This window comes from Oreochromis niloticus, linkage group LG16, assembly GCF_001858045.2.
Source record: "Oreochromis niloticus isolate F11D_XX linkage group LG16, O_niloticus_UMD_NMBU, whole genome shotgun sequence".
NCBI lineage: Eukaryota > Metazoa > Chordata > Actinopteri > Cichliformes > Cichlidae > Oreochromis > Oreochromis niloticus.
Genome location: NC_031987.2, coordinates 7294588 through 7320566, shown reverse-complemented (window position 1 = coordinate 7320566; position 25979 = coordinate 7294588). Strand labels below are relative to the sequence as shown.

The 25979-nt window shown below is 41.0% G+C and overlaps 1 protein-coding gene across 4 annotated transcripts in view; it reads left to right on the top strand.

Moving 5' to 3' along the window:
• Positions 1-811: 811 nt before the first annotated feature.
• LOC102081047 (nck-associated protein 5) overlaps positions 812-25979 on the top strand; it is a 104463-nt gene continuing 79295 nt past the window's right edge. For 2 of the 4 annotated variants that reach the window (XM_025903604.1, XM_025903602.1), the window contains exons 1-2: positions 812-2047; positions 21461-21596. In XM_025903604.1, coding sequence (XP_025759389.1) covers positions 21568-21596 — 29 coding nt within the window. In that variant the 5' untranslated portion in view covers positions 812-2047; positions 21461-21567. The remainder of the gene's footprint in view (positions 2048-21460; positions 21597-25979) is intronic. The other 2 variants (XM_025903605.1, XM_005463336.4) reach the window with 2 other exon arrangements.

Here is a 25979-nt window from a genome sequence, read left to right as displayed (position 1 = left end):
AGCTGCAGAGTAATAGAGTGAAGGGGGTATGGGTTTGGTTCATTAGGTTATATTAATCTTGGCTATATGGAGGTAAAAAGCCTCAGTAGTGTTTAATTGTGTTTAAATTTATGCCATATGGAAGGGAAATCTATGAGCCCGTAACAATCTAATCTACATCCATAGTGGGTGCTAAGCTGTTAAGCTTTACGCCCAAACGGAGGAGGGGTGATTCACTGAGTCTTGCACGGAGAGGGGCGAGCTTTGGCATCAGTGTTTGAGTTTACTATGCTTTCGTTATGTTGTGTAATTTTGCAGTTTTTCTGCATTCGATGTGACGTACGGTTGCAGCGAGAGGCCGAAGACGTGCAGTTTTTGTATCCCTGTGTGTTTGGATTAGCTTTCTTGCTGTGTGAACGCTCACCTCTTTGTATGTCATCCAGCTGAGGCTCTTAGTCACACGGGCACCGCAGCCGTGCAGCTTCGTTTCATCTCTCTCTCTCTTCTGCATTTAGACACACATGCATTTACTCTATGGGATGCCACACACACACACACACACACTCAGATACACTCTGCCTGCCAGACTTGGGAGCATCAAGGCCTTATCTAGGTCACAACATAAGCCCAGAGGTATCCTGTTCTCCACACACACACGCGCACACACAGACGTATGAACGTACGTTTTTAAATTTGCAGTCAGAGTGACGTGTCTGGAACACTGAATCCATTTTGACTCATTCCTCCTCGGTTAACAGGGAAAGGATTTTTATTTGGATTTCATATTTGTGCACCCCCTTCTTCTCCCTCCCACATTAACCTTGTTTTGTGACTCAGTCTAACGGCTCTCATGATTGTCACAAGGCCATCATTTCCTTGATTAAGCACTCTTCCCTCTGCAGATCCCGGAATCAGAGACGCTTTGCCACTGAGGCCTGAACGAAATGTGTAATCTGCTCAAAATAAAGGCGAATTTCTCTTTGCTCGCTGCTGCAGAGGCACCATAGGATGCCTTTGATTTGCCTTAGCCTGACAGTGTATCATCCGAGATGCAACCGGGTGTCACAGCACAGAAATAGAGCTTATTTCTTCGCTTCAGTCTTCTATAAATATTCCAAAGCTCTCTTTTCTCCTCCCCCCTCCCTCTTTCCACTGTTTGTCCATTTTTATTCTGCCTCCCACATCTTCCCTTTCCCCTCTGCTCCTCTTCTGTAACGTGCAGTACTGTGGCTCACTCATCCCTCCTCTCATTTCATTCCTGCAGAGCTGTCCTTCCACAGATTTCCTTCAGCCTCATGGTTAATCTCATCTAAGCAAGTGTTTGCTTCAAATATAGGAACGTTTACAAAGATGGGGGAAAAAAAAGAGAGGCCAGGCTCTGATTTTTATCTTTAAACAGTTAGCGCAGGGTGCCATCCTCCCTAACCTATCAGTGGGAGAAGTAAGAGTGCCACCTATAAAGTCAGCAGTCCCCCAACCCCCATCCTGAACACATGTTCAACATCCTCTGGGCACAGGCTGAGTGGAGCGCTGAGACACAGCTGAGAAATAGAGAGGAAGAGCGGGAGAGAGAGAGGAAGAGGGCGCAGTGAAGTGGAAATATGGGTGAGCATTAGAGAAAGACAGAAATAGAGCGATAAAGCAGTGAATTAGGCAGAGGCAGGGAGAGGAGGAGGAGGAGGAAGAGGAGGAGGCAGTCTTTCACTGATGCTTGATGCAGTTAGATTCTCATACAGCAGCAGAGAGCCGTCGTCGAGCGTGGATGAGAGAACCTCATGGATTTGCTCCCGTCTGAGTCTCGGTGGAATTCATTGCATCCGAAGCAGCTGCAGACGGAGGAGGAGGATGCTGCGATTATGGCTGGATGTTAGGATCCATGCGGGCCTGTGATGTCTGCGTCCTTCCTCAGGATGACTCTGACCCAGATCGTGGAGTCGCGGCACTGCTCCTCCTCGGGTGGTCTGCCGATGTGAGGCGGACGAGGGATGCTCTGGACCTCGGCGGTCACCGCTCAGCCCGCTGCCTCTGCTGACATCTGTCTCCGTGGATACGCACAGCAGCTGGAAGGGTGAGGATGCACAGCACTGACCTGCGCGCTGAAATGTCATGCTCATTGGTTTTCTGTGTGTGTCTGTGTGTGAGTGTGTGTTTAAATACCAGGCTCCCTGCAGATTCTTAAAAATTAACAAGGCTTTGAATTCATTAATCTGAAAATGAGGCCTTATAGGTTTCAGCATGTCTCACAGCAGGCTTTAAAGTCCTAAAATAAAAAAGATGTTAATCTTATATTTCAATTTTAAAATCTCTAAAATACGCATGTTTTAAATAATGAGAACATTGAATCAGGATATTTGATCAGAAATAATATAAATAAATAAATACACTGTAGAAAAGTGGAGAATATTTGATATGATTTCCAGGCCCCCTGAGCCTCCATATGGGTGTATTACTCAAAAAGAAGCTGCATAAGTGTTTAAAGCTCAAAGAATGTGAAAAACGGCTGCTTTATATCTTTATAGACTTTATATCCAAAACATCTTTGTACTGTGTTGAAGAGATACCTACTGAAGGTGAACTAGGGTCAGGCTGTACTTTTATGCCATGCAAATTAGCACCACTAGATGGTGTAGTGAGTTAACCAGACAAATCATTATTTTTGTTTCACAATTTCCTCTTGAGGAAATTTGGGTTGAGGTCAAAGGAAATATTAAAAGTTAAAAAAACAGCAGCACTATGTGTTAACTGCTGCCCCCTGCTGGTAAAAGTTTTCAGGTAATTACAAAAAGTACCTTTCAAATGTACTTTTTGTAAGGTACTTTTGTGAAAGGAAGCATGTTGACCCTTTACCTAGAAGTCCCTGTTTAAGAAGATACTTTAATACCAAATTATACTTAAAGTACCAAAAGTAAAAGTACCCTACATACATGAATATATATATAAGAAAGATTGGTCCATATGTTGTTGAAGCAGTAAATCTGTTACCTTGCTTATTTCCCACCACTGAATAAACAAATTTGTGTTTCATTCTTCAGTAAATTAAACCCACTTTTAAAAATCCAATTTTTAACTTTTTAAAACCACAGTCTGGGTGTTTTTTCCTTTTTGTGAAGGTTAAAAACTCTTTTATGCAGGACAAACTCCTCATTACGCAGAGACAAATACACAACATAATCAGATTTTCATTAATGTGAATATCGCTTTAATGTTGCATCTGGAGATGATTTTACTTACTGTTTATACTGCTGGGTAACTTTATCTATTTTTAAGCCTGCTAAATAAAAATGAACTAAAGCTTTACAATAAATGCATCAATACTTGATTGTTCCACCGCTGGTCCTAACAAAGCTCTCATTGTAAGACTGACTCGCTCTAGTCCAATAGGATTGGTCATCAGGCTCTGGTCACACCCCCATCAAAATATCCAAAATGCAGGTTGCTAAAAGCAGCAGCACTTTCTGCTAGGAAGCAGAGAGATGGAGTTTAAGTCCAATGACGGCTGGCCTTTCTGCATGACCAAGTATCGCTGGGTAAGATACTGAACCCTGAGTTGCCTCCAGTGCATTGGTTGGAGTATGAGTGTGTGAGGTTAGGTTAAATGAGCTTAGGCATAGAATGTGTGTGTATGAATGGGTGAATGATGCTTGTAGTAGAAAAGCACCATCTATATTACATATGTATTAATGTGCAGCTGTGTTTATGACTGAGTGCCATCTCAGGGAACGTATGATTGATAGCTGCACATGACAGTGACACACATCATCACTGTAAGTGTAATGCGTCCTTTCAGAGCGGCGCATTAAGCTGACCTTATTTCTTACTTGTTTCTTGTGCTGACTATAAGAGTCTGTAAGATCTTAACACCAGATTACGGCTGTTCCCGGAGATTATTTAACATGGTTACTTAACAGACTTTGGATTAATTAAAAAACAGGTATGTCTCTTTAATTAAGTGAATTTCCATTAACTTTAATTATAAAATCAACTAAATATCTTAATAAGAAGTGATGTCAGCCTGCCACAGCCTGCTGGAGAGTGAATCTGGACTTTTATGGAGGGACAAAAGTGAAGGAGAATGTGTGAAACCAGACAAAACGGTGTTTGTTGATGGACTAGAAGCCAGAATTGTGACCGAAAATGACAGTTTGATGAACTGCGCCTCCCTCCATCAGCTCCATTACAACATAGGACCTGAAATTAAACATAAATGGTCTCATTCTCTGTGATATGAGATGTGGAGGATGAAGAAAAACCTAGCAGAGCTTTCTTTATTTGTCGCATCTAAACGCGCCACAAACACCCAACAACCTGAAGGAAATTATGTCATTTTCTCTGGTTGCATCAGCTGTGAAGTGGCATTAAAAACAGTGTAAGACATTTTAAGTGTTTAAGCTGTTTTTAACCCTGAATACGTCACAGATCATCGCCTGCAGTGCTGTGCAAAAGTCTTGAGCCAGCCCTAATTTCTTGATATGTTGTTGGGAAATAGCTACAGTGATTTATTCAGATATGTGCCAACACACATGAAAATACAGGATTTCAGGTGAAAACAGAGAGTTTTTGCCAATTCTAATGACTTTGAAAGTCAATATTTAGTATGATCACCTATATTCTTCAGCATAGCCTGAACTCTGAGTTATTTTATTTCATGAAATAATCTTCAGGATTAGTTCTCCAGGCTTCTTGAATGACATTCAAAGCTCTTCTTTTTCTATTCTATTGTCTATCAAGATGATCCCACACTAGTTGAAGTCGCGACTCTGGGGAGGCAAATCCATGACTGATAGCGTTCCACTGTACGCTTCTCTATCCCAGTATGATTTTACTGCACTGGCAGTCAGTTTGGGATTGTTGTCATTCTGAAAAATGAAGCTGATGCCAATAAAATGCTTTCCAGATGGAAATGTATGGTGGATCAAATCTGATGGCGCCTTCTTGCGTTTGTTTTCACTGATATTGACAAGATGTCCAACAGAGCCTCCCCCTTAAGAATGGCTTCTTGGCAGCCACTCTTCCACTGAGACCATTTCTGATGAGGCTTCAAGCCAATGTCTAAAGAAAAGATTTGGAAGACCTTCAGAAAGTCTGGAGATCTGCTGCTGTAAACCAATTAAAAACAAAAACAGTACAGAGTCTGGCTTCTTGGTAGCAAAATATAAAGAAATAATGGGTGGCTCAAGACTTTTTCACAATACTGCAGCTCCAGTTTCATTGCTGTGATGACGAGTATGCATGATCTGTGCAGAATAGCTGCATGTATAATGTATGGCCTGGGAAGTGTCATGGAGAGCAACAAGTCAGTGTGCTTCCCCCAAAGTGCCAAGAAAAGTAGGCTAGGATGGCACAGGCGGAGGAGACCCGGATTAATAATTTACTCGAGGCCTTTTTTAAAAGCACTTGGCTTCATTCTGCTCGAATGAAGAAGAAATCCTCTTTGTTTTTCTTCCTGGGAAAGATTTTGATTTTATGATTTTACTCAGATGAGGTCGCACTGATCCCAGGCAGCCTTTCCTCCTCCTCCTCAGCGGAGCTCAGCTCAGTTCAGCTTAGCTCCGTTCGGTTCATTCATGTTTAGTGAAAAAGACACACATCAAGTCACATATCAGCTCATCAGAAATGATAAAAGAAATTAGCAGTGGGTGTCACTTGATCAGAGGTCAGATGATGGTGAGTGTGGGAGGCTGATTTCAGTTAATGTGATGTTTTCTGTCTACAGTACTGGCACGAATCTAGAGAAGCAAAGAAGTTTGTTTTATTTTGTGCTCCGTCTTTATTCATCATGTATTTATTTAACATGAATTCATCACAGTGGGTTGTCAGGCTCTTGATAACAAGCTCCCCGGGTATGTATTACTCATAAGCTTATCAGTATTTTGCAGCCACAGACACAGACGTGTCAGTGAGTCAACTTACAAGTTTAGAATTCATAAATCATACAACTTCTATAAAGGAGCTATCATCAGACAAAGGTTTTTCTCTTTATTTGGGCTCTTGGTGCAGAGGCGGACAGGAAGTGGATACGTGGGTGAGAAAGGCCATGACGTGCACCAAAAGTCCCCCAGCCGGGGGTTGAACCGAGGACGCCGCCACTGAGATGTCATGAGATGTCAATTTTTTAATAATTAGGGTTATAACAAGTCCCCCGCTTATGTTCATGTCTGAACAAGAAACACAAAACGTCCTTTTACTCCTGACCACCTGATTCTGATTGGTTTTTTTACAGAAACCCCTTTATTCTGATTCCAGGTGAATCAGAATTTGTTACCTGGATCATTTTTAATGCTTCAGCTTTCATGCATTAACCAGGTGTGAACAGCTGATTTTCCTGATTTTGATTTTGGTTGTGGTTGGGCAGTTTTACACCCCAGGCATCCCCGGGAGCAGCAGAGCATTTTTTTTTACAGAAAAACTGGAATTATTAATAACTTGTCTACAACTTGTCTTTCGAATTTGCAAAGCTGTCCCGTGGCCTGGATGCTTTGGTCAGCCGGTCCTCAACAAGGGTAATGCCCCTGTTAAATATAATTTCACCATCTGTAATTGTATCATCTCACTCAAAATACTTATTCAGTAGTTAGAGTATTCTTCCACTGTAGAGGCCGTGTATTTTTCCTTTTCTCGGCTCTGTCTGTATACATTTAGACTCACTTGGATCAGCTCCAAGTCCAACATCAACAGCTCAGTTCCCTTGTGATGGCACAGCAGTGCAGACTCAAGTATAGATACAAACAACATTCGCCACTATGGCGTACACGCCCCCGGGATAAAAAGCAGGACAAAAACATGGCTGTAGCTTTCAGGTCTGAAAAGTGAAACAGTCTGTGTGCAGCCCAGTCACCAATAATCTGATGTAAACATGGTCGACTCCAGTCAATCCAATCCAAATCTGGGTCACATTGTCAGGTGTGCGAGTCCACATTTACTTCCTGTAGTCATATCCAAAACTGGTCTGCACACATGGATATAAGAGCCTCGTGGTCGTCTGGACTGTAACAGCAGCGTTTTCAGTGGCCATTTTAGCTCACAGGTTATCAGACTGTCCGCGCCGCTGTGGCTTCTTCCTGCAGGAAGAGTTAAGCAGGAAGGACTTTAAAAAGAGAGCTAATGTGACAGCTGCGAGTTACAATAAATTAGGAAAAGTAAACAATTAGGTCTTGTCCCTCACGGTGATAAAAAATTACCACACAGACTGAACTGTCACACTGATGCAATTACTCCACTGATAAGACAGTTTGATAAGTAAGACACTTGTAATCTCACCACATTTACATTCACTTATCTCCTCAGCTCACACTCATTTAAAGACATATCAAAGCTTGTTGCGAGCTGCATTATTTGTGTCACTGCAGCGGCATGGCTGACCTCATCTCAATGTACAAGAAAACCTTTAAACAGTGTATGTAGAGTAGCTCCAGGGCAAAGATTTAACCATTGTCTGCTGCTGCATCTCTTCCACGGCTGCCACATAGAAGCAGATACTCTAAAACATCAGATTGGGGAGTGTATGAGCGCCCCGTACAGCCACATAAAAGGGGTCGGCGGTAGCCTAAAGGTTAAAGAAAGGGAAGGTTTCATTGGTTCTATCAGTACTCTGTATTATAATGCTTCAGACCGAGGGTAGCCTCTACTTTTTAAGACATCAAGAATAAAATGAGTCCATGAGATCGAAGATTATTTTTGCCTAAATTCGTGATAGAAATTCACGGCTGCTACCGGCCAGATCCCAAACCAAAGTTGTGCTGCTGGTTAAAAACATCCAAATATAAAGCAAAAATAAAGATGTTTAACTGCAGCATGGAGAAAGTCTATAAAGATATAAAATTATAAAGAGACTGAAGATATTTAGCTCAGGCCTGATTGGCTACAGGCGAAACTAATGAGGGCGGGGCAGACAATCACAAGAAGGGTTAGCATAGACGACTTGACGTCACTCCAGTGTTTTGGGGAGAATATTTAGATGAGATGGTGGCGTGCTGTAATCATCTGATAGTGCCAGGGAAGAGATGCAAGAATTTTAATCACCAAAACTGAAGCCTCGACCTGTTCTTAGTACAGTTAACCACCCATGCAGGCAACTGGGTGGATACAAGTAAACCCCAGGCTGGCTCCGGGATGAGACACCCCCCCGATACAAACTCAGTCCTGAGGTCCAGTTCAGGGACTCCAGTTATCTGAGCTGAAGCCTGATAGCTAGAAGCTACAGCTGCCTGTGTCGCCATCCACCTGTCAGTCGAAGTAGTCAATCCCTGCAACTTTAACAGAATTATTTACAAAATATCAGCTTTTTTCAGGCAGTCATTAAAAGAAAATTTTGATTGATTTTCAGAAGAAGTTGGGTATCCTGCCAGCAATTGAAAGAATTTCGGTTTCTTTAGCTTCAACTCTTAGACCTTCAGCAATCAGCTCAAACATTTCTCTACACATTTCCTTAAAATATGCTAATTCCAGGTACAGTGTTAGCTTCCCCACCGAGCAGCACATACGGTTTTCACTTTGACAAACAGCGCTCAAGTTAAAACACCTGCTGGTGAAACACTCCCCAGTTTCATCCATTTCAGATGACGGCAGGGAGACCGTAGCTACAGCTAGCTCTCAGTCTACAGTCAGTCATCATCTCCCCGCCACCAAAAACCATTTCACGCTCTCTGAGCCGGCCGGAGGAATGATGAGCTGGGAAAGGGTGGAATGAGTATATTAAAGTGGAGCTGAGCACACCTGAGTCACGTCCAGGGATTTTTCTACAGCGTTCCCACTCAGAGAGGATAGCACAGCTGCAGTGATGCTGAAAGCCTGCAGGGCCCCTCGTCGATAGGTTTCCCGAGGCTATTCAACAACTCTGGTTAACGTTTGGTTTTTTAAACCACAAAGTCTTGAGACCCAATGTGATGGGAATGCGTGCATCACGTGTCTTTGTTTTAATTGATGGTATTTGAAAGCACCATTGAGGTGTCCTTTAAGTGTTCTGTGAGTCACCTCCTGCCATGATGGGCTTTCCCACTATTTTACCTTCATTCACTGATGTGTTGGTTGACTTATTTTGCCCAGCAGTGTTAAGTTTTTGGTATTTTACGTCAATGGAAAAAAACCCCACATCTCTGATCTGTACTGTAGCACTAACTGTGTTAGCACAGTGTGGATGACTGATTGTTGTGTAGAAGAAACAGTTGATTCTTCATTGCATCGTGCTGAATCGCTTCCTGGCCCGGTCATATAAACTAAACAAACAAAAGAATACCCAGACACTGAATGAGCAGGTGGATTTTAACCTACTGCAACGGTTTCCGCAGCAGGAGAGGGCGGTGGCAGTGAGAATAAAAGTCCAAAAATCAAAAAATAGGTGGTGGGAATACACGTTGAGGCAGGCAGCAAGACGAGAACAGGCAGAGGTCGTTCACACCAAGATAACCGCAGAACGATCCACAGGACAAAGAAGCTGAGAGGATTTATACGAAAGAGTGATTGAGGGAGAGGAAGCAGGTGTGGAGGACAGCACAGGTGAGACTGATCAGGCCGGGATGGACGATTACCAAACTGAGGAAGTAAAACCGATAACGCAAAATAAAACAGGAGAATCCAGAACCACGACAGGCGTTTGTCATTTGCTGCCTACGCTTCGCCTGAGGTGGAAAACTGAGTCATCATGTAACCAGAAACTACGCAGATTTTGTTGTAATATGATGAAAAACCAATGATGAAGGAAACGTAGCCAAAATAAAACAGAAATTTATGATAGTGTCTGAAAGGTTATTCTCAGAGAGTTTTCCATCTATTTTCTATGTCACAATAAACCTGTAGCTCAAAACAAGGCGTCCAGTCGATGTATGCTCACTAAACGATTGATTACGAGACTAAAAAACATCTGAAATAACAGCTAACACCGGGGATTGGGACTAAAAGGAGAATATAAAGACTAAACGTTAGCTTCTCTCTGTGCTCAGTGCATTTCCTTAGCAGGGCTATACATTGGTCCAGCGGTGTGCACTGTCACCTCACAGCAAGAGGGTCCTGGGTTTGAATCCGGCCAGCTGACGCCTTTTCAGTGTGGAGTCTGACATCCAGAAACATGCATATTGGGTTAAGTGCTGAATGTGAACTGAACTGATTGAACTGTCCAGGGTGTACTCCGCCTCTCACCCTGCAGCCCTGTGACCCTGAATTGGATGAACGCTTAAGAAAATCGATGGATGGGAAGATTAAATAAAATGAAAACCTCTTGACTTTACGTCCCACATAAGTTTGTACTGATCGCCGTACACCCGGGCTGTGAGGCGAGATGTATAGACCCCCCTCTCTCTGGCCTCCACCTCCAGCTGTGTCCCTGCAGACCTCTGGTGTCTGAACATAAACATACTGTGGGCTCATTATCTGATTTTTGCTGTAACAACTGATGACTGTGGCGTTTTTGTTGGCTTGAAGCCTCAGTTTTGATTAGTGCAGTGTGGGTCCTGGAGTCACAGCAGGCAGTAAAAATATGAAAAACCTGAGAAGCATGCAGTGAAGCTACGTGGAATATGATTTTTGTAGAGACGCTGACCTTTACTTAACCAAAAATTTGTGTATAAATCGTGGGAGTGTGGCGTGGAGGGTTTTTTGGAGTGCAGACCAGATTAGTGAAGCTTTAGATAACTTTAGGAATTGAATTCTTTTATTTGTACAACATTTTCTGGAACTATGGCAAACTGTTGTCTAGAGAAGAAGAAATACACCATAAGCTTTGGTGGAAGATAAATTCCAGTAAATCTGCATTGGTATCGTGTTTTAGCTTCAGTGTAATTACACTGTTCGGCAGAGCAAAGCTGAGAAAGAGCTGAATCATTCCCTGAATTTAAAAAACAGTTAAAATAATGAAGAATCTGTAATAAATAGCTCTGCATCAAAGACTGAAGACTGACTGTTTGCTGCAGAATCAGACTGGAGACCGGGGGACGACAGAATGGTTACAGCACTTCTTCAGCATCAAGGACGCATAAAAAAATAGCTTAGTGCTAAAAATATCTCACCCAAGGACTATTTATGGGATGAAAGCAGAGAGGGATGCATAAAATTTCCATGTTTACCAGATAAATTACAGTCCTATACCACCCTGAATGAGACGGAGCCATGAAAGGTTCTGCGAATAAGTAATATAGCATCACCTGTTTATGTTTTTTTAGCTTCACGCACATTAGATTTCTCATATGAATGAAGCAGATCTTCTACTTTGCTTTCTGTCAGTATATAAAAATAATGCTCTGTTTCATGCACAAAGGTGTAAAAGGTCTGAGTTGCCAGCCTGCACTTCCAGTCACTTCATTTGCTTGTACAGTCACCGGACTGGCTCGCAGCTCTATCAGCAGGATGTGATTTTAGGGGAGAAGTATGCCTTCATTCAGTACCCAGGGGGCACTTTGAGCGAGCTCCTGTCCTAATTCATTCCTACATCAATGCCAGAGGCTGAACCGCTGCCTTGATTATACCAATTTACCCTCCCACCCGCCCAAAAGGAAGACATGTAATTACCCTATTTACACTGGAGAGCTTTCCTCTCCGAGAGCCAAAGTAAACACACACGAGCTTTGTTTCTTCTTCATTCCAACCGGAAAGTGCAATAAATGTCAAACTGTTTGTCTCGGTGACACAAAGGCAGAGAAATGTGATCAGCTCTGGGTGCACGAGAGCTGAACTGAAGTACTCTAATGCGCATGTGCTATCTAACTTTGGCTGCTGCGGCACAATCAGATTACAGCTGTGCTTGCTTTACAGGTAACTTGATTTACTTTAAAGTCGTTACCCTCACAGTGCTGTTCTTTTGTGCAGGTGTTTGTTTTATTTAAGCTGTTTTTATTTGGAAACCTTTCCCTCCGTCTCCACTGAATAAAGTCTGTCTTCAGAGAATGTTTAGTGCAAGGCTAAAGGACAGAAGGAAAACCAAAGACAGGACCTTTTTCCATCGTCACGATCTTCCAAAAAAACAGATGTGACGAGGTGGGATGGGTCACAGAAAATCCTCCATTCTTCCTTAGCAAGACTACCCCCTCTGAGCAACCACTTGGTGACACATGTAAGGAAAAACTCCCTTTAAACAGGAAGAAACCTCAGGCACGAGCAACATAGCACAACACTGTTTGGGGGCTCAAGAACACCACTGCAGCGCATTCATGAATAGAATCAGTTCTCTGTGTATGTGTATGGTGGGAAGTAACAAAATACAAATACTTTGTTACTTCAGGTTTTCAGGTATCTGTACCCGAGTATTTCTTTTTCTGACAACTTTTTATGTCTACTCCTTACATTTTAACACAAATATCTGTACTTTCTGCTTCTTACATTTTCAAAACAGACTTGTTACTTTAGGTTTCACAGTATCATTTATGGCGCTTTGGGGGGTTAAAGTGGGCCAGAAAGGTGTGCAGGTGTCTGTATCTGTATCCAGGTAGCGTTCCAGAAGATGAATTAGCATAAAGGGAATAAAGTTTTTACACGACATAACGTTTCTATCAGCTCAACAAACATCCAGCTGCGGTATTGCACAGCAGAAAATAAAGAGAGCTAACTTGACTAAGAGCTGGAGAAAGATAAGAAAGATAGAACAGGAGATGAAGAAGAGAGGTCGGATTTAAAGATGCAGACTGTTCAGTGTTGCTTGATAATCTGCAGATTAGATGTAATATCATAATTTCATCACATATTGGACTTGTATGTAATGTGTTTTGATAAATTATGTATTTTCATTTTATATATAACGTCCTGCAAAACAAACTAAGCTATTCTAACTTTGCGTTATTCAAATGTTGGATGAAAATACTGGCTAGTTTTGTCCAGGATAAAGAGGTTAGCTTGCACACTACAGCATTGTGTGCACAGTGGCTGTGGTGCTTGTAGTCAGAGTTAGGTTACATTAAGTGTAGCAGAGATGAATTTGTATTTAAGATCTGATGCTGAGATTCACTGAGTTTTCACTTTATATGAACTGTATCATTTAAATTCAGTTGTGTAAATCCTCAGAGAGCGGGTCAGCTGATCACAGCCTGTACACTATGAAAATCTACTGAAGCTCATATTAGGAATTAATTTGAGCCGTTACTATTTTGGTAAATGCACTGGGTCTTATATAGTGCTTATGTAAGTGCTTTCTATCTAACACTCACACACATTCATACTCCCATGGATGCATCGGAGAGCAACCTTGGGTTGGTATCTTGCCCCAGGATAGTTGGCATGCAGATTAGTAGGTGACCTGCTCAACAACCTAAGCCCACGCTGAGTCACTACACAGGTCTCAGTGTTCTCCCACTTGCCAAGTCTCACTTGTAACCCCTGATTGTACTAATTTTTCTGTTTAGCTGTGGAGGCAACCTCTAGGCAACAGAATATATATAAATTCTCTTTTACTCCTTGTGTCCTATATAACAAATTGAAGCTGAGTCTTGTGCCTCAAGGAGCTACTTTTTACTTTCTTACTTTGAGTACATTTCAGGGCCAGTACTTTTTTCATTTTTACTTGGGTAAAGAAGTCGAATCAGTACTTCAGCTTTTACTGGAGTATTGTCTTACACTAGTACCTGTACTTCTACTTAAATTACGAATGTCTGTACTTTGCACCCTGTTAGAGAGTCACAAATACACAACAGCGGCAGAACCAATAAAAAGTTTTACAGTTTTACTATATGTTCTCTGCCGCCATCTTGGATTTTTAACTTGGGTTTGGTGAAGCTGCTCCGACTTTTCATGTATTAAATCCAAGTTGGGGGCATTTCAGATTAAATTTCCGATTTACAACTTATTCTGGAATCCACATTTTTGCAACCACAACTATTGCCCTCTGGTGGCCTTCAGCTAGAATTTAAGGTTTAAGACACCTCTGCATTGGCTTTATTTTACTGGAAGCTTCAGCCATGTTGTATAAGGAACCTTTATTGTCATGTCATGCTACAAGTTTTCTGAGGAAAACACAAACATAAGGACAAAGTATGGAACCAGAAATGGACATATTTGGATAAGAGGATAGAGGGCTAAATTATCAGCTGTCTTGGTTAGCGGGTGTGATCCACAGACACACATTTGTGAATTAGTGCTAAGCAACATCTGAATGTAAACTGAAGCGAGATCGATCAACTGCAGACCAGACAACAAACGATGGAGGCTTCCAGAAAAGTGCAATCAAACGATGAGTTTATTAGCACAGGAGAAGACATATCACCATATGTCCTCTGACAAAAATACATGTTGAGAACACTTTTAAAGCAGTGGGGTATCCGCCCCCCCATGGCGTCAACACAGGACAAAAGTTCATCCTGTACAGTCAATGGTATATCTGGTACATCTTCAATAGCTATAAACAGACATATAACAGACATATAACTTCCCCTTTCTGCAACACCTTCCATGCACAATCATAGTCTTAAGCCTTCAGGGTGTCTGAGGGCTGGTTATAGCCTCCAGTCATCTGTTACCAAGTAGGCAAAAGGGCAGCCAGTTACAAAAAGGTCAAAGACACTTGGGCCTTTGCTCAGGCCTGTTGCTAGATTTATGTATTGTAAGCATGCATGCAATTAACCTGCTATGTTCTCATCCTCCCTCAACATGTATCACCTGGACACTCTCACCAGTGAAGCTTAAAACCCTTTTGGACGGAACATCAACTCGAAACAAGCACAGTTATGCATTGTGTATAGAATGATCATAAATAAACCTGTGAATAGAAAGGTTAATGTGATGACAAACATATTCAATGCAATATGAACCCTGTAAGAAATATTACTGTTAAAGTAATACTGTAAAACATGTTATTAATGCAGTCATCGTAAGGCAGATCATATGATAGCAATAAAAGAATCTCTGAATCCCAACAAAACCTAAGATTCTACTCACTAAAACTGAAGTATGGGGTTCTCGCATGGCCTTTTAGTACAATTAACCACACAGCAGACTACGTGATTTCTCACATAATCCATTAAAATGCTCCAAAAGGCACTAAGAGCCCAAATAAGATGAATAAATCCAGTTCAGAGATTTAACAGAGATTAAATCTAACCAAACTGACTGGCCACACCCCAAATGTAAGCTTTAACAATATCCAGATGGATGGATGAGCTATTTAAAAAGAACAGTTTTACAGTAGCTGGACTTTTCTGCTGTGAAGTTGGACATTTTAAGCCCATGAAGGCATCCTGATTTCAGTATAACTGGATAAATTTAGTGTTGTTCTCTTTTTTTTGGCCACTGAGACAAAAACAGTATTTGTGTTACACATACTTTTATAAACTTTTATATTGTGTTCAACTCGCAGCATTTTTTTTCTTCATTTGCAGCAGATTTCTAAATCCAGATGTAGAAAAGGGCTAACAGTTGGGTGGGTGATTTTGAAGTGCTTTTTTAGATTACTGTGTATTCTTGCTATCCGAATACTCTTGTGCTCACCCTCAGCTCTTTATATCTCTGTCGTGAGGGGAAGTCTCTATTAAACCCCTGCTGAGACCCATGAATTGAAACTTCCCGCTGTTTGTACCGAGTGAAAACAAAACTGATCTCTGTTGGTGACTCTTAAAGTGCTTTGAGTGCTCATAAAAGCACTATGAGAACCAGTCCATTTACCATTTGTTGCGTTGGTACAATGATGCACTCTCAGCCAAAGAACTGCATGTCACTGTGTGTATTAACAGAAGGAGTCTAATAATAGACGCCCTGCAGGATATAATCGGTGCATAATGACATCAACTCACAGCTTCCTCTTGTAGTATAAGTTAATACTAGGTGGAGTTAGTATTTTATATTTGTTTTATTTTTATTTCTATTAAAAGTTTGGACACTGTGAACAGAATCATCAACCTGTATTTTATTTATAATAGAACAGAGGAAACACATCAAGCCATTTTACTGTTGTATGAATAATATGAGTTCATTTTAAATTTGATGGCAATAAGACATCTCATCAAAGTTGGGACAGGGGCAACAGAAGGCTGGAAAAGTAAGTGGTACTAAAAAGAAACAGCTGAAGAGACTTTTTTGGGCAGAAGTTCACCAATCTGCAAAAAGCTGTCTACAAATGGTGGAACAATTTCAGAATGATTCGCACTTTTGTGACAGCCTCCTCATTGGTGGGTAAAATACATGGCAGACTGGTCCTGAGTGAGGGGCTGGAGAAGGAGGTGTCAGAGCTAAAGATGCTGAGAGTTTCACGCATCAGAGTACATCAGAGGGACAGCTCAGGTCGAGCAGAGACAAAGTTAGAGAGACAAGGCTGAGATGATTTGGACATGTGCAGAGGAGGGAGAGTGGATATATTGGATAATGCCAGGCAGGAGGAAAAGAGGAAAACCTCAGAGGTGGTTCATGGATGTAGATGTAGATATGAAGGAGGAAAAGAGAGGTTTGGGCACTCTTAAGGGAGCAGCTGGAAGAAGAAGATGAAAGAAAAAATAAAAGCACGTCTTGATGATCGTGACCTCACAGTGGAGAGGTTTGTAGCTGAGCGTGAAGCGGCTGGGATGAGAATTAACACCTCCAAGTCTCAGCTGGAAAATGGACAGCAGTGAAGAGTAGCTGCTGCTCCGAGCTGAGGAGTTTAAGTCAGGGGCGCCTCCAGAATTTTTTCATCAGGGTGGCAACATGGGGGGCACTAAAAATAGAATTAGGTTACTTGAAAAATATGGCAAAAAGAAAAGAAAGAAAAGAATTATATGCATTCCAAAATTGGTACATATGAAAAACAAGTAACATTTTGAAATCCATAATAATCTGTTTTAATTGATTGATTTATTGATTGTAGGGTTTGTTCCTCGCTTGCACTCACATTTATTAAAATTATTACCAACATAGGACAATTTTTCTGGAGGGGGGGGCTGGGGGGCCAGCAAGTTTTTGGGGTGGCCAGTGCCCCCCGGGCCCCCTTGGTGGCGCCCCTGGTTTAAGTATCTCTGGTTTTTGCTCTCAACTGAGAGGAGAGTGGAGCAGGAGACTGATGGACTGCTGTGGCATCAGCAGGTGTGTGGAAGCTGTGCTGGTCTGTAGTGATGAAAGTAAAACTCTCGATTTACTGGTTGTTCTACATTTCTACTCTCAGGCCGCGAGCTCCGGCCAAAAGTCAACGTTTTTGTAACGTGGATACTTGAGGTGGAAATGAGCTTCCTCAGAAATGTGTCTGGGCTCTCCCTCAGAGAGGTGAGGGTGAGCAACTTGGTCATTTGGGAGGCGCTCAAAGTACAACTGCAACTACTACAAATCAAAAGGAACCATTTGTGGTGGTTCAGACATCTGAGCCGGGTATGGATGCCTCTTAGATGATGTGTTTTAGACATATTCTACTGGGCGGAGGCCCCTGGAGTAGATCCAGGACATGCTGGCGAGATTACATCTCTTGGCTGGCACAGGAATGTGTCAGTGTGTCCCTGGATGAGCTAAAGGAGGCGGCTGAGGAGAGGCACGGATAGATGATCATAAAGGTTCAAATAAAAAGGGGGGTTAATACAAAATCAAATAAAAGGCACAAAAGTAGATAATTGCTTTTAAAATTTGTCTTGAATATGAATTCATTCATGCAAATATTTTTAATAATATTTTGGCTTATTTATTTAACATTTTCTTGACCTTTTTTTTTCTTCCCCACATTTAAATTGTGGCAGTTTTGGTCCTCCATATACACACCGCTCACTCCTCCGTCATCTTTTATTCTGGTGTTTACGCTCAGAAACAAACAGAAATAAATATAAAATATCAGAAATCTGTATTACATGTCAGTCTGCACCATGTTTGTTTAACATGTATGTTGCATGACTCTGCGCTCAGGACAAAAGTCACATGATTCCTTTAGAGATGTCATGTGACTCCAGATTACTGAGGAAAATGAGTGAAGAGCTCCATCTGCTGGAAAGCTATTGAAAAACATGCTTATGCTTCTGTTTTTTCTTATATAAAATTAATATTCCTGTCCTGTATTCCTCATCTGTGGTTGCCCACATATATGTCTGCAATACTTTAACACCAAACTATGGATGAACCGGTCACTCTGTAACACTCTGGTTTGGAGATGTGAAATATGTTTTAGATATTTAGTGTTATATATTTAAATATTTTGTGAAAAATCACTTGAATCAGATTCTATAGTGTATAATGTTAAGAAACATAAAAACATGGAGCTCGACCACATGAAGCTTACATTTGTTAAATTAGTGTGCGTTACCTAGAATAGCCACAAGGGGGCAACATTATACAGCTATTTTATAACACCATAATGAAGCTGCTTTAGAATTATTACAGTATCACATAGTTAAATAAAAATAAAGCACAACATTTCACAAACATTAAGACAGCAGCAGATTTCCTTCTCTGCTCATCTTTAAAAATAAGTATTATAACAGGCATCAAACCCACCTTTTTTCCACAATTGTTTTAAAAATATAAATTTTAAGCTCCACACTCTCACGTAACCTTAGTTTATTAAATCACACGTTTCTGTCCAGCCGACCTTCATCAGGTAAAAAAAACAAAGGGTGCCCCTCTGAACCAGTTGTGTTTCCCGCTGCTGTGACATGAGGAGTGAAGCTGTTGCTCTTCACAGCTCAAAGAATAATAAAGCCGTCCTGACGATGGTGCCTCAGCACCCTCAAAACCTTCATAATTAATTAAGAGTATAAGTTATAAACAGTCATGTGCTGTCCAGCCTTTTTTTTTTTAAATAAAGCGGAGCTTCAAGGTGTATTTTTCACAGCACAGATCACAGCATCCATCAACATGATCTGATTTAACCAAATTCTGTTTCTTCATCGTCAGACTTTTTCTCCACTGCTTTGTCACATTTTTAAAAATGTTTTGAAATATGCAAAAACAAGACATACATTTGAGCAGTCTTCAGGAATAGTTTTACAGGCTTCTTGAAGGAAATTCAAAACTCTTCTTTGGATGTTTCAGCTTTTTGTTCTGTTCTCTGTCAGGATGATCCCACAGTTCTTCAATAATTTTAAAGTTGTGCTGTAAAGCTGTTGTCAATCAAACTGAAACTAAAAAAGAAAAGAAACAAGCAAACAAAAAACTTTGAAAGAGCTTCTGAAACCTGAAAAACTGTTGCTCAAGAGGAGTTGGGAGCAAACGATAAAGAAATGAGGGATGGGTCAAGACTTTTGCACAGTACTGTATGTAAAGTAAATCACGACAGCTAACCTGTAAATCAAAATAGAGATTTTAGACTGTTTCCTTTGGATTTTGTGTCAGAAGAAATCTATATTCCCATTCCGCTTTAAGAAAATAAAGAAGAGAAAAATGTCCTCTATGTGATTCTTTACACAGCGACAACATTTTTTCAAATCTTTGGCCTAAATGTCCTGAAACATTTCAAACCTCAGTTATCCTGCTGTGCATCCACTCAGCAATCACCACTAGATGGCAGCCCTGATTCAAACTTCACTATGTTTGCCAGTTTCCCTCAAATGCAGATTTATTACCCGAAGGCCTGAAAAACGTTGATTAACATTTTAAGAAACCAGTCCTGTCATATTAGTTCACTTAAGACCAGTTCGTCCTTCGCATGCTTTAATGGGTTTGTCCCTGACTTTGTATGAAAACAGTGAAAGTCCTCCATCTTTATTCTCTGATTTTACAAGCTCATGCTGGCTACAGGAAAAACAAACTGTGACTGCAATTCATTCTTTAAAAAACAACACTAATGGGAAGAATAATTAGAAGAGAGCCATTAGTTATTTGACCTTTTGTAGTGGCCCTGGCTTTTACTCACATTCTGATTCTCTAAAAGTCTGCAGTTTTAATGATGGAGGCAGTGCTCTTATGCTTTTTTGCGCTTGTATAAATCTTTTCCATACAGGACATTTTGAGACTTTACAAAAAGAAAAGCACAAACTCACTTTAGCTGATAAATGTGTTTGATGTGTTTCTAAAACACACATTCGATTTTTCCATTTTAACAATTCGACACGTCTGCTGTGAAAAAGCTTTGTTACAGTTGTGGTCAGAAGTTTTTATCCACTCATCGTGGGCATGAATAGTAATTTGGGGCTTTTTCCAGGCTTGAATGATTGTGCAGCAAACATCTTTAATGACTTTGAAAGACAAGAATTGGGTGCACAAGTTTGAATACATGTAGGATTTTCTCTAAATGATAAATGCCCACTAATATTTGGTTAAATGTCACTCAGCACATTGCACCTTGACCAGATACTTTTGGTAGCCATCAACGAGCTTCTGGCATAATTCTGGCTCGATCACTGGTTTCCTCACAGGTCCCCCCCCCCAACCAGAGGTCTCTTCCTGTTAAAGGGGAGTTCTTCCTCCCGCACTAACTAAATGCTGCTCATGAGGAAGGGAAACCTGCTGCTTGGTGATGTTTCCTCTCTGATATTTTAGTCTCTTCACTTTGCAAAACAAAGCACCTTGATGTGACCTTTCTTCTGAATTTTTGCTTTATAAATAAAACTGAATTGAATTCAAGCAAACCTAAAAAAACACCCTTTAAAAGTGAAAAAATCTCCATTTAATGTAGATGGACACGTATCAGTGCACACGACACAGGTCAGGTAAGAAAAAGCATAAACATTCATGTGTAGAAACATATTAATAACACCCTGCATTACTCTTCTTCTTCCATGTTTTTGTTGGGATGGTAACAAACACGTGTGAATCTGAATATTCAGGGCGGTGATGCCTCGTGCATGTCCATATTCTTCTGCTGGATTCTCTCCTGCACTGCAGCACTGCATGGTGGAGGACTGCTGATGCAGTCTGATTGGTAAAGTGAGTCACAGCGAGCCAAACCTGTGGCTTGAGGCTTCCACTCATGCAGAAAAATAAAAATAAACCCACTCAGCCAAACTGATTATTTCTGTAATAGCCTGGAAACTATTATCATTATGCTTAGCTTCCTCATATCGCTGCTTAGACTGACTGACACTAAAGAAGAAATGAACTTTTCTAGATGGAAAATTCCCATGAAGTCGATGCAAAACGAGACTTTAACAAACAAACAAACTGGAAATCCACTTATTTATGCCAGGTTTATTAGAGCTGCTGACACGAATATTGGCCACGTTTACTGTAAGTGTTAAATTCTCCCGGCCAGCAGATTTTTTTCATTTGAATACCATCCAGACAGGTAAACACCCAAAGGAGCAGCCATGAGGTATTATAGTCATTATAATATTTACAGCACCTGAACTTTTGCTACCATAACAACATGCTTTTCTCTCTTTTTTTAACATGCACGGTACATGGGTTCAAAATGACAGATTACCCCGAGGCCCTGTTTTAAATGTCATGAGTAGGAAGTCCTGCTCACAACCCATCAGCTGTGGGGAAAACAGGGATGTTGAGAGTAATTTAAAACTACAGTGTGTGAGCTGAACAGGGGAGAAAGGGGGGGGGGGGTATTCCCGCTCTCTTCCAAATAGGAAAAAGTTGGGGGGGGGGGTGAACAGATGCAGTGTACCTTTGAAATGTTCAGTGGGATTATGGTATGCGAGATTAACAACAAACTAACTGTGTTTACTCCTTCGCCCTGCAGCTACGCCATCAAGACTGATCCGTGATAATAATCCCCAGCTGGAGAACAAACAACATCTGGGTGTGGAGAGAAGGGAGAGGGCGAAGCCTCAGCTGGGTGGGCGGCAGATGGTGACACTGCAGCAACACTTCTCCAGGTAGCACAGTCATCACGCCGTACTTACAGTACATCCTCTCCTAAGAGTCCAAAGTCTACTCACAAGATGGTTTTATGAATGTTTTTGAGTGAGATGCACAAAGTGTACGGAGACTGTGTAAGAGTCTAAGAGGGCTTATGGACTACACAAAGCATGACGTGGCTTTGTGGGGACTGTCTCACCACAGATAGCAATAATTGTTTTCCCCAAACGTGTCCCACTTTGCAGTCTTCCTTGGGCTCCATTTGGGTTTGGTTGACAGTGTTCACTCAAGGGTAAATGTAACTGCCTCGGCCATAGGCTGTTCATATAACATTTACTAGCAGCGTAACCGCAACTTCAGTGCCATAAGTATTCCACATTGGGCCTAAATTTATCTGCTATCATATAATATGTGGCTGCCTCAACTTAGCCATAGCTTTCAGCTATGATGTGACATTTTGGGCCACATCTACTGCTTCAATTTGAAACCACGTCATAACTTTTAAACACATCTGGCTCATCCAACAGCTGTCATGACTCATATCGGGCACGGCTCATGACTTTTGGCAGAGCCAAAAATAGGCCTGATTAGGCCCAAATGTGGTGGTCTTGATAGCAGCATCATTACATCCATATATTGTCTACTGCTTATCTGGCTAACAGAAGCTAGCTTTTTTTTTCCAAGCTTTTTTTTAGAGGAACTGCACATGTGACCCACACTAGCTGCATTAAAATGCCACCAGTCAGTATCCAGAGCTAGGTGTACACGATTAGGCCCATTAATCATCTACACCTTTATTACATTACATTACAATGTCATTACTTCATCACATAACAAGTCAGTAGTGTCACTTAGGGTCCCATGAGGGTTTTTTCTGAGGTACAACCTTTCAAAAAGTTTCCCCTCTAACATCGCACCTCATACCTCAGTTTATTAAAATCCATTGGCTACAGCCCATAAAAAAAACTGTCCAGTTGGGATGCAAACAATCCAAAGCACATCCATCAAAGCTCGCCACAGCCTGATGTGACGAACCGCTGGGCTTCTGCGGTGTCGTCCAACGGTTTCATTAAGGTAAGAGCCCACCGCAGGTCGTCTTTGAAATGAGAAGAATCTACTCAGTTTTAATGGCGTGCCCCACACTAAAAACTCAAACTCATGTCCACTTATTGATCTCCCCTCCTGGCATCTGATAAAGGGGAAATAATAACCAAGCATTATGTCTAGCCAACTGTTAGGCTACTGACGGTGCCCCTTCATCCGAGTTCGATCTGCATATGCTCAGCGAGGTGTGAGATTAGGCCTCCAATATTTGTGACCGTAAGTTAATTCCCTCCCTGCCAAGCAGAAGATATTTGATCTGCTGCCCAATATTTAGGAAAATTACAGAAGACATTACCCATTTTTCACTCTCTCTCTGTCCCTGATAGGTAGCACAGGGTGAAGTGTCAGGCAGCTAAAAATTATAAAAAGAAATAAATAAGCATGCATGCTTGAAATCAGAAAATAACAAATGAAGCATTCACTAAATGTCAGGGTTTTTAAAAACAGCTTTATTCAGTCTTTCTATCTTGTTACACATCTTATCCAAAGCAGTGTTTTGAAATAAAACCCACCCCTCAGTGTTCTGTTCAGACACTAATTTTGCAGCCTCTGAGGACCTTTAAGCTGAGCTGCTAAAGCTCTGCAGGATATTTTCAGTCTCATCTTTTATTTACAAAAACATCTTTATGAGATATTTTCAAAATATCTGAGTAGCTTCAATTTCATGCTAGTACATCGATCAATTCCTGAAAAAGCTAACTCTAAATCAGGATGATTTGGCTGAGCATCAGCTGGGACAGTTTTTATTTTTCCTCCTTTAAAATTATGTTTCATAAAGATACAAATAATTTCTTCTTTCACTTAAAGCAGTTTGAATCACAGAACCTGCTGGGATGATTTCTTTTGAGAATAGTTTATTGTTCACACATCTTCACGAAGAATATTTTCAATAATATGAAACAATCCCGATGGTTCAGGCACCAAAACAACTTGATTAGGTTTAGAAAAAAAAAAGCTAGCTTCAAGTTCCACTCCATCTAATACTTGATTAAATTCTTCTGTATTTTTATATTTCCTATTTTATAAAACAACTCACATGGCATCAAAACTGCTAAATAACACACACAGCATCATGTAGTCGATGTAATCCAGCTGCTGACTGACAAACAGAGCCTCTGTGAGAGGATGACACACTCACACTGAACAGGATACCTCAGTGAGCTGAAGATAAAGACTGTGAGCTTTAGTGTGTCACACCAAAGTAGGGAAAGGGGTCATATTATTACTTAAGGGGGAATGTAGGCCATTCATTCATTCATTCATACATTGTTGTGCGTGATAGCTGAGGGTCGTGCTTTGGAAAGTGTAGCCTGTGGCAAAACATCACAAAGCGGCAGCAGCAGAGTCACTGAAGACCAGTATCTGCACGGCTGCTGGAGCAGTGTGACACACATACTGTAAACACATGCATGGCTGCACATGTGTGTCAGTGGATGGTGAAATAATAAAAGACAATTTCATGGATCCAGATGTGTAAAGTAACATTTTTAGATTGTTTTTACTCCCATAATTATTCTTAATGCTTTGTTATAAAGTGATAAATATCTGGCGTTGAAGAATGAAGCCAAATGAAGCAGAAGTACCAAAACCTGCAGTTCTTCTACTGCCCAGTGAGTCAGTCTCCATAGACCCCCATGTTAAAATGTCTGACTTTACAGAAAGAATAAACATGTTTACAACCTGATACGAAAACATTTTTGGTGCCTATGGACAGTTTCACCCTTTTCTGACAACTGTACAAGGACTAAGTGTTCGATAACATGTTTAAAGGCGCGGCTGTTTTGACTCACAAGTAGGCACCTATAGCTGCTTTGTTTTTCTTACTCTCACGTTGGCCGGTTTGGAGGATTTTTAATGGCATTAAATAACAAATAATATGGCTTACTTATATTTTCTACTACTATCACACACACAGTTGCTAAGCAAGTTCTTGTTTTTAGCATCAGCTAATAACTTAGCATGGCATCTTCATGGCATTGGTCAAAATCCTGCACGTGATACTGGCACATTGCACAAACTTCACCTCCAATCAATAGCTGGAGTTGAATCTTGGACACAACTGGGTGTTCCAATGATTCCAAGAGGAATCAATGGACAATGATTCCAAACACACATAACACACATCAACCTGGTTTTGGAATGGATAAAGCAGGCTAATATTTAGCTTCTGGAATAACCTTGCCAATCCCTTGGTCTCACCCCTGTTGAAAATCTGTAGACTGTGTTTAAAAGCCAAGTCTGTGCCAGGAAACCAACCAGTTTAAATGGATTCTTCCAATTCTCCCTAGATGAGTGGTCAAATATCCATCCATCCCAAGAGCATTCCATAATATGTTCTGAAAAGTGTTGTACAACTAATGGTCACTGTCCCAGAACTGCATCATGCATCGTGCTGAAGAGTAGAGCCTCACTACTGCTGAATCAACCCTCGGTCTAAAATTGAAGCCCCAGAAGACGACTTTACAACCAATCGGTGACATCACAGCGTCTTTTGAACTGTAACAATTATAATCTCTGCACAGTTCAAACTCTCAGAATAGTTTCTGTCTCTTGACAGCAGCTTAAGTCTGATAATTTATCTGAAGTCACAATAATTTCTGACCTTTACACCCCCAGTAAATCAGGGCTTGCTGCTTTAAATCCAAATGATAATTAGCAGCATTCGCTGTATTTTTTACTCTGTAAAGTCACTTTAAAAGGCACAAAAGATCTTTTTTTAAACTTGAAAAGCCTTGTAGGTCTTCTGCTGAACTCCTTTATTATGCAGTCTTTTTCAACAGATTTCCAGAGTATTATAAAGACAACAAAACAATGAGCACCGCATTTGTATCAGCCGTTTCAAAAGAATGTAGCTGTAATAAATAGGCAAAGATATTGAGGCTTTTATTATGCAGAGGTCGTATTTCATTGTTATGCTATGTGTGACTGTTGTGGATTGATTTGTAGAGGTAATCGTCAGGAGGAGTCGGTGTATTATACGTCTGAAATCGAGAGTAATGAAATTCTTTAGGAGCTGATTGTGAGGACAGCTACCTCTACAGCTGCTGAATGAAACCAGAGCTTCTTTCTGGTGTATGGACTGACTGCTGTCAAAGAAAAGGTCTATCCAGTGTAACAATCCAACCCTGACTACAGTTTAAAGTGGAGGGACTGGGAATGAAAAGACAAAACAGAAAAATAAAACAGAGTAATATGTTTAAGGAATCAAATCCTGAGCTCGGTGGGCAGCAGCTCTGAAATGAGGTCTGCTGGACAGTCAGATGTCTCAGTGATGAGTCTGCGATGGCGTGGCATTT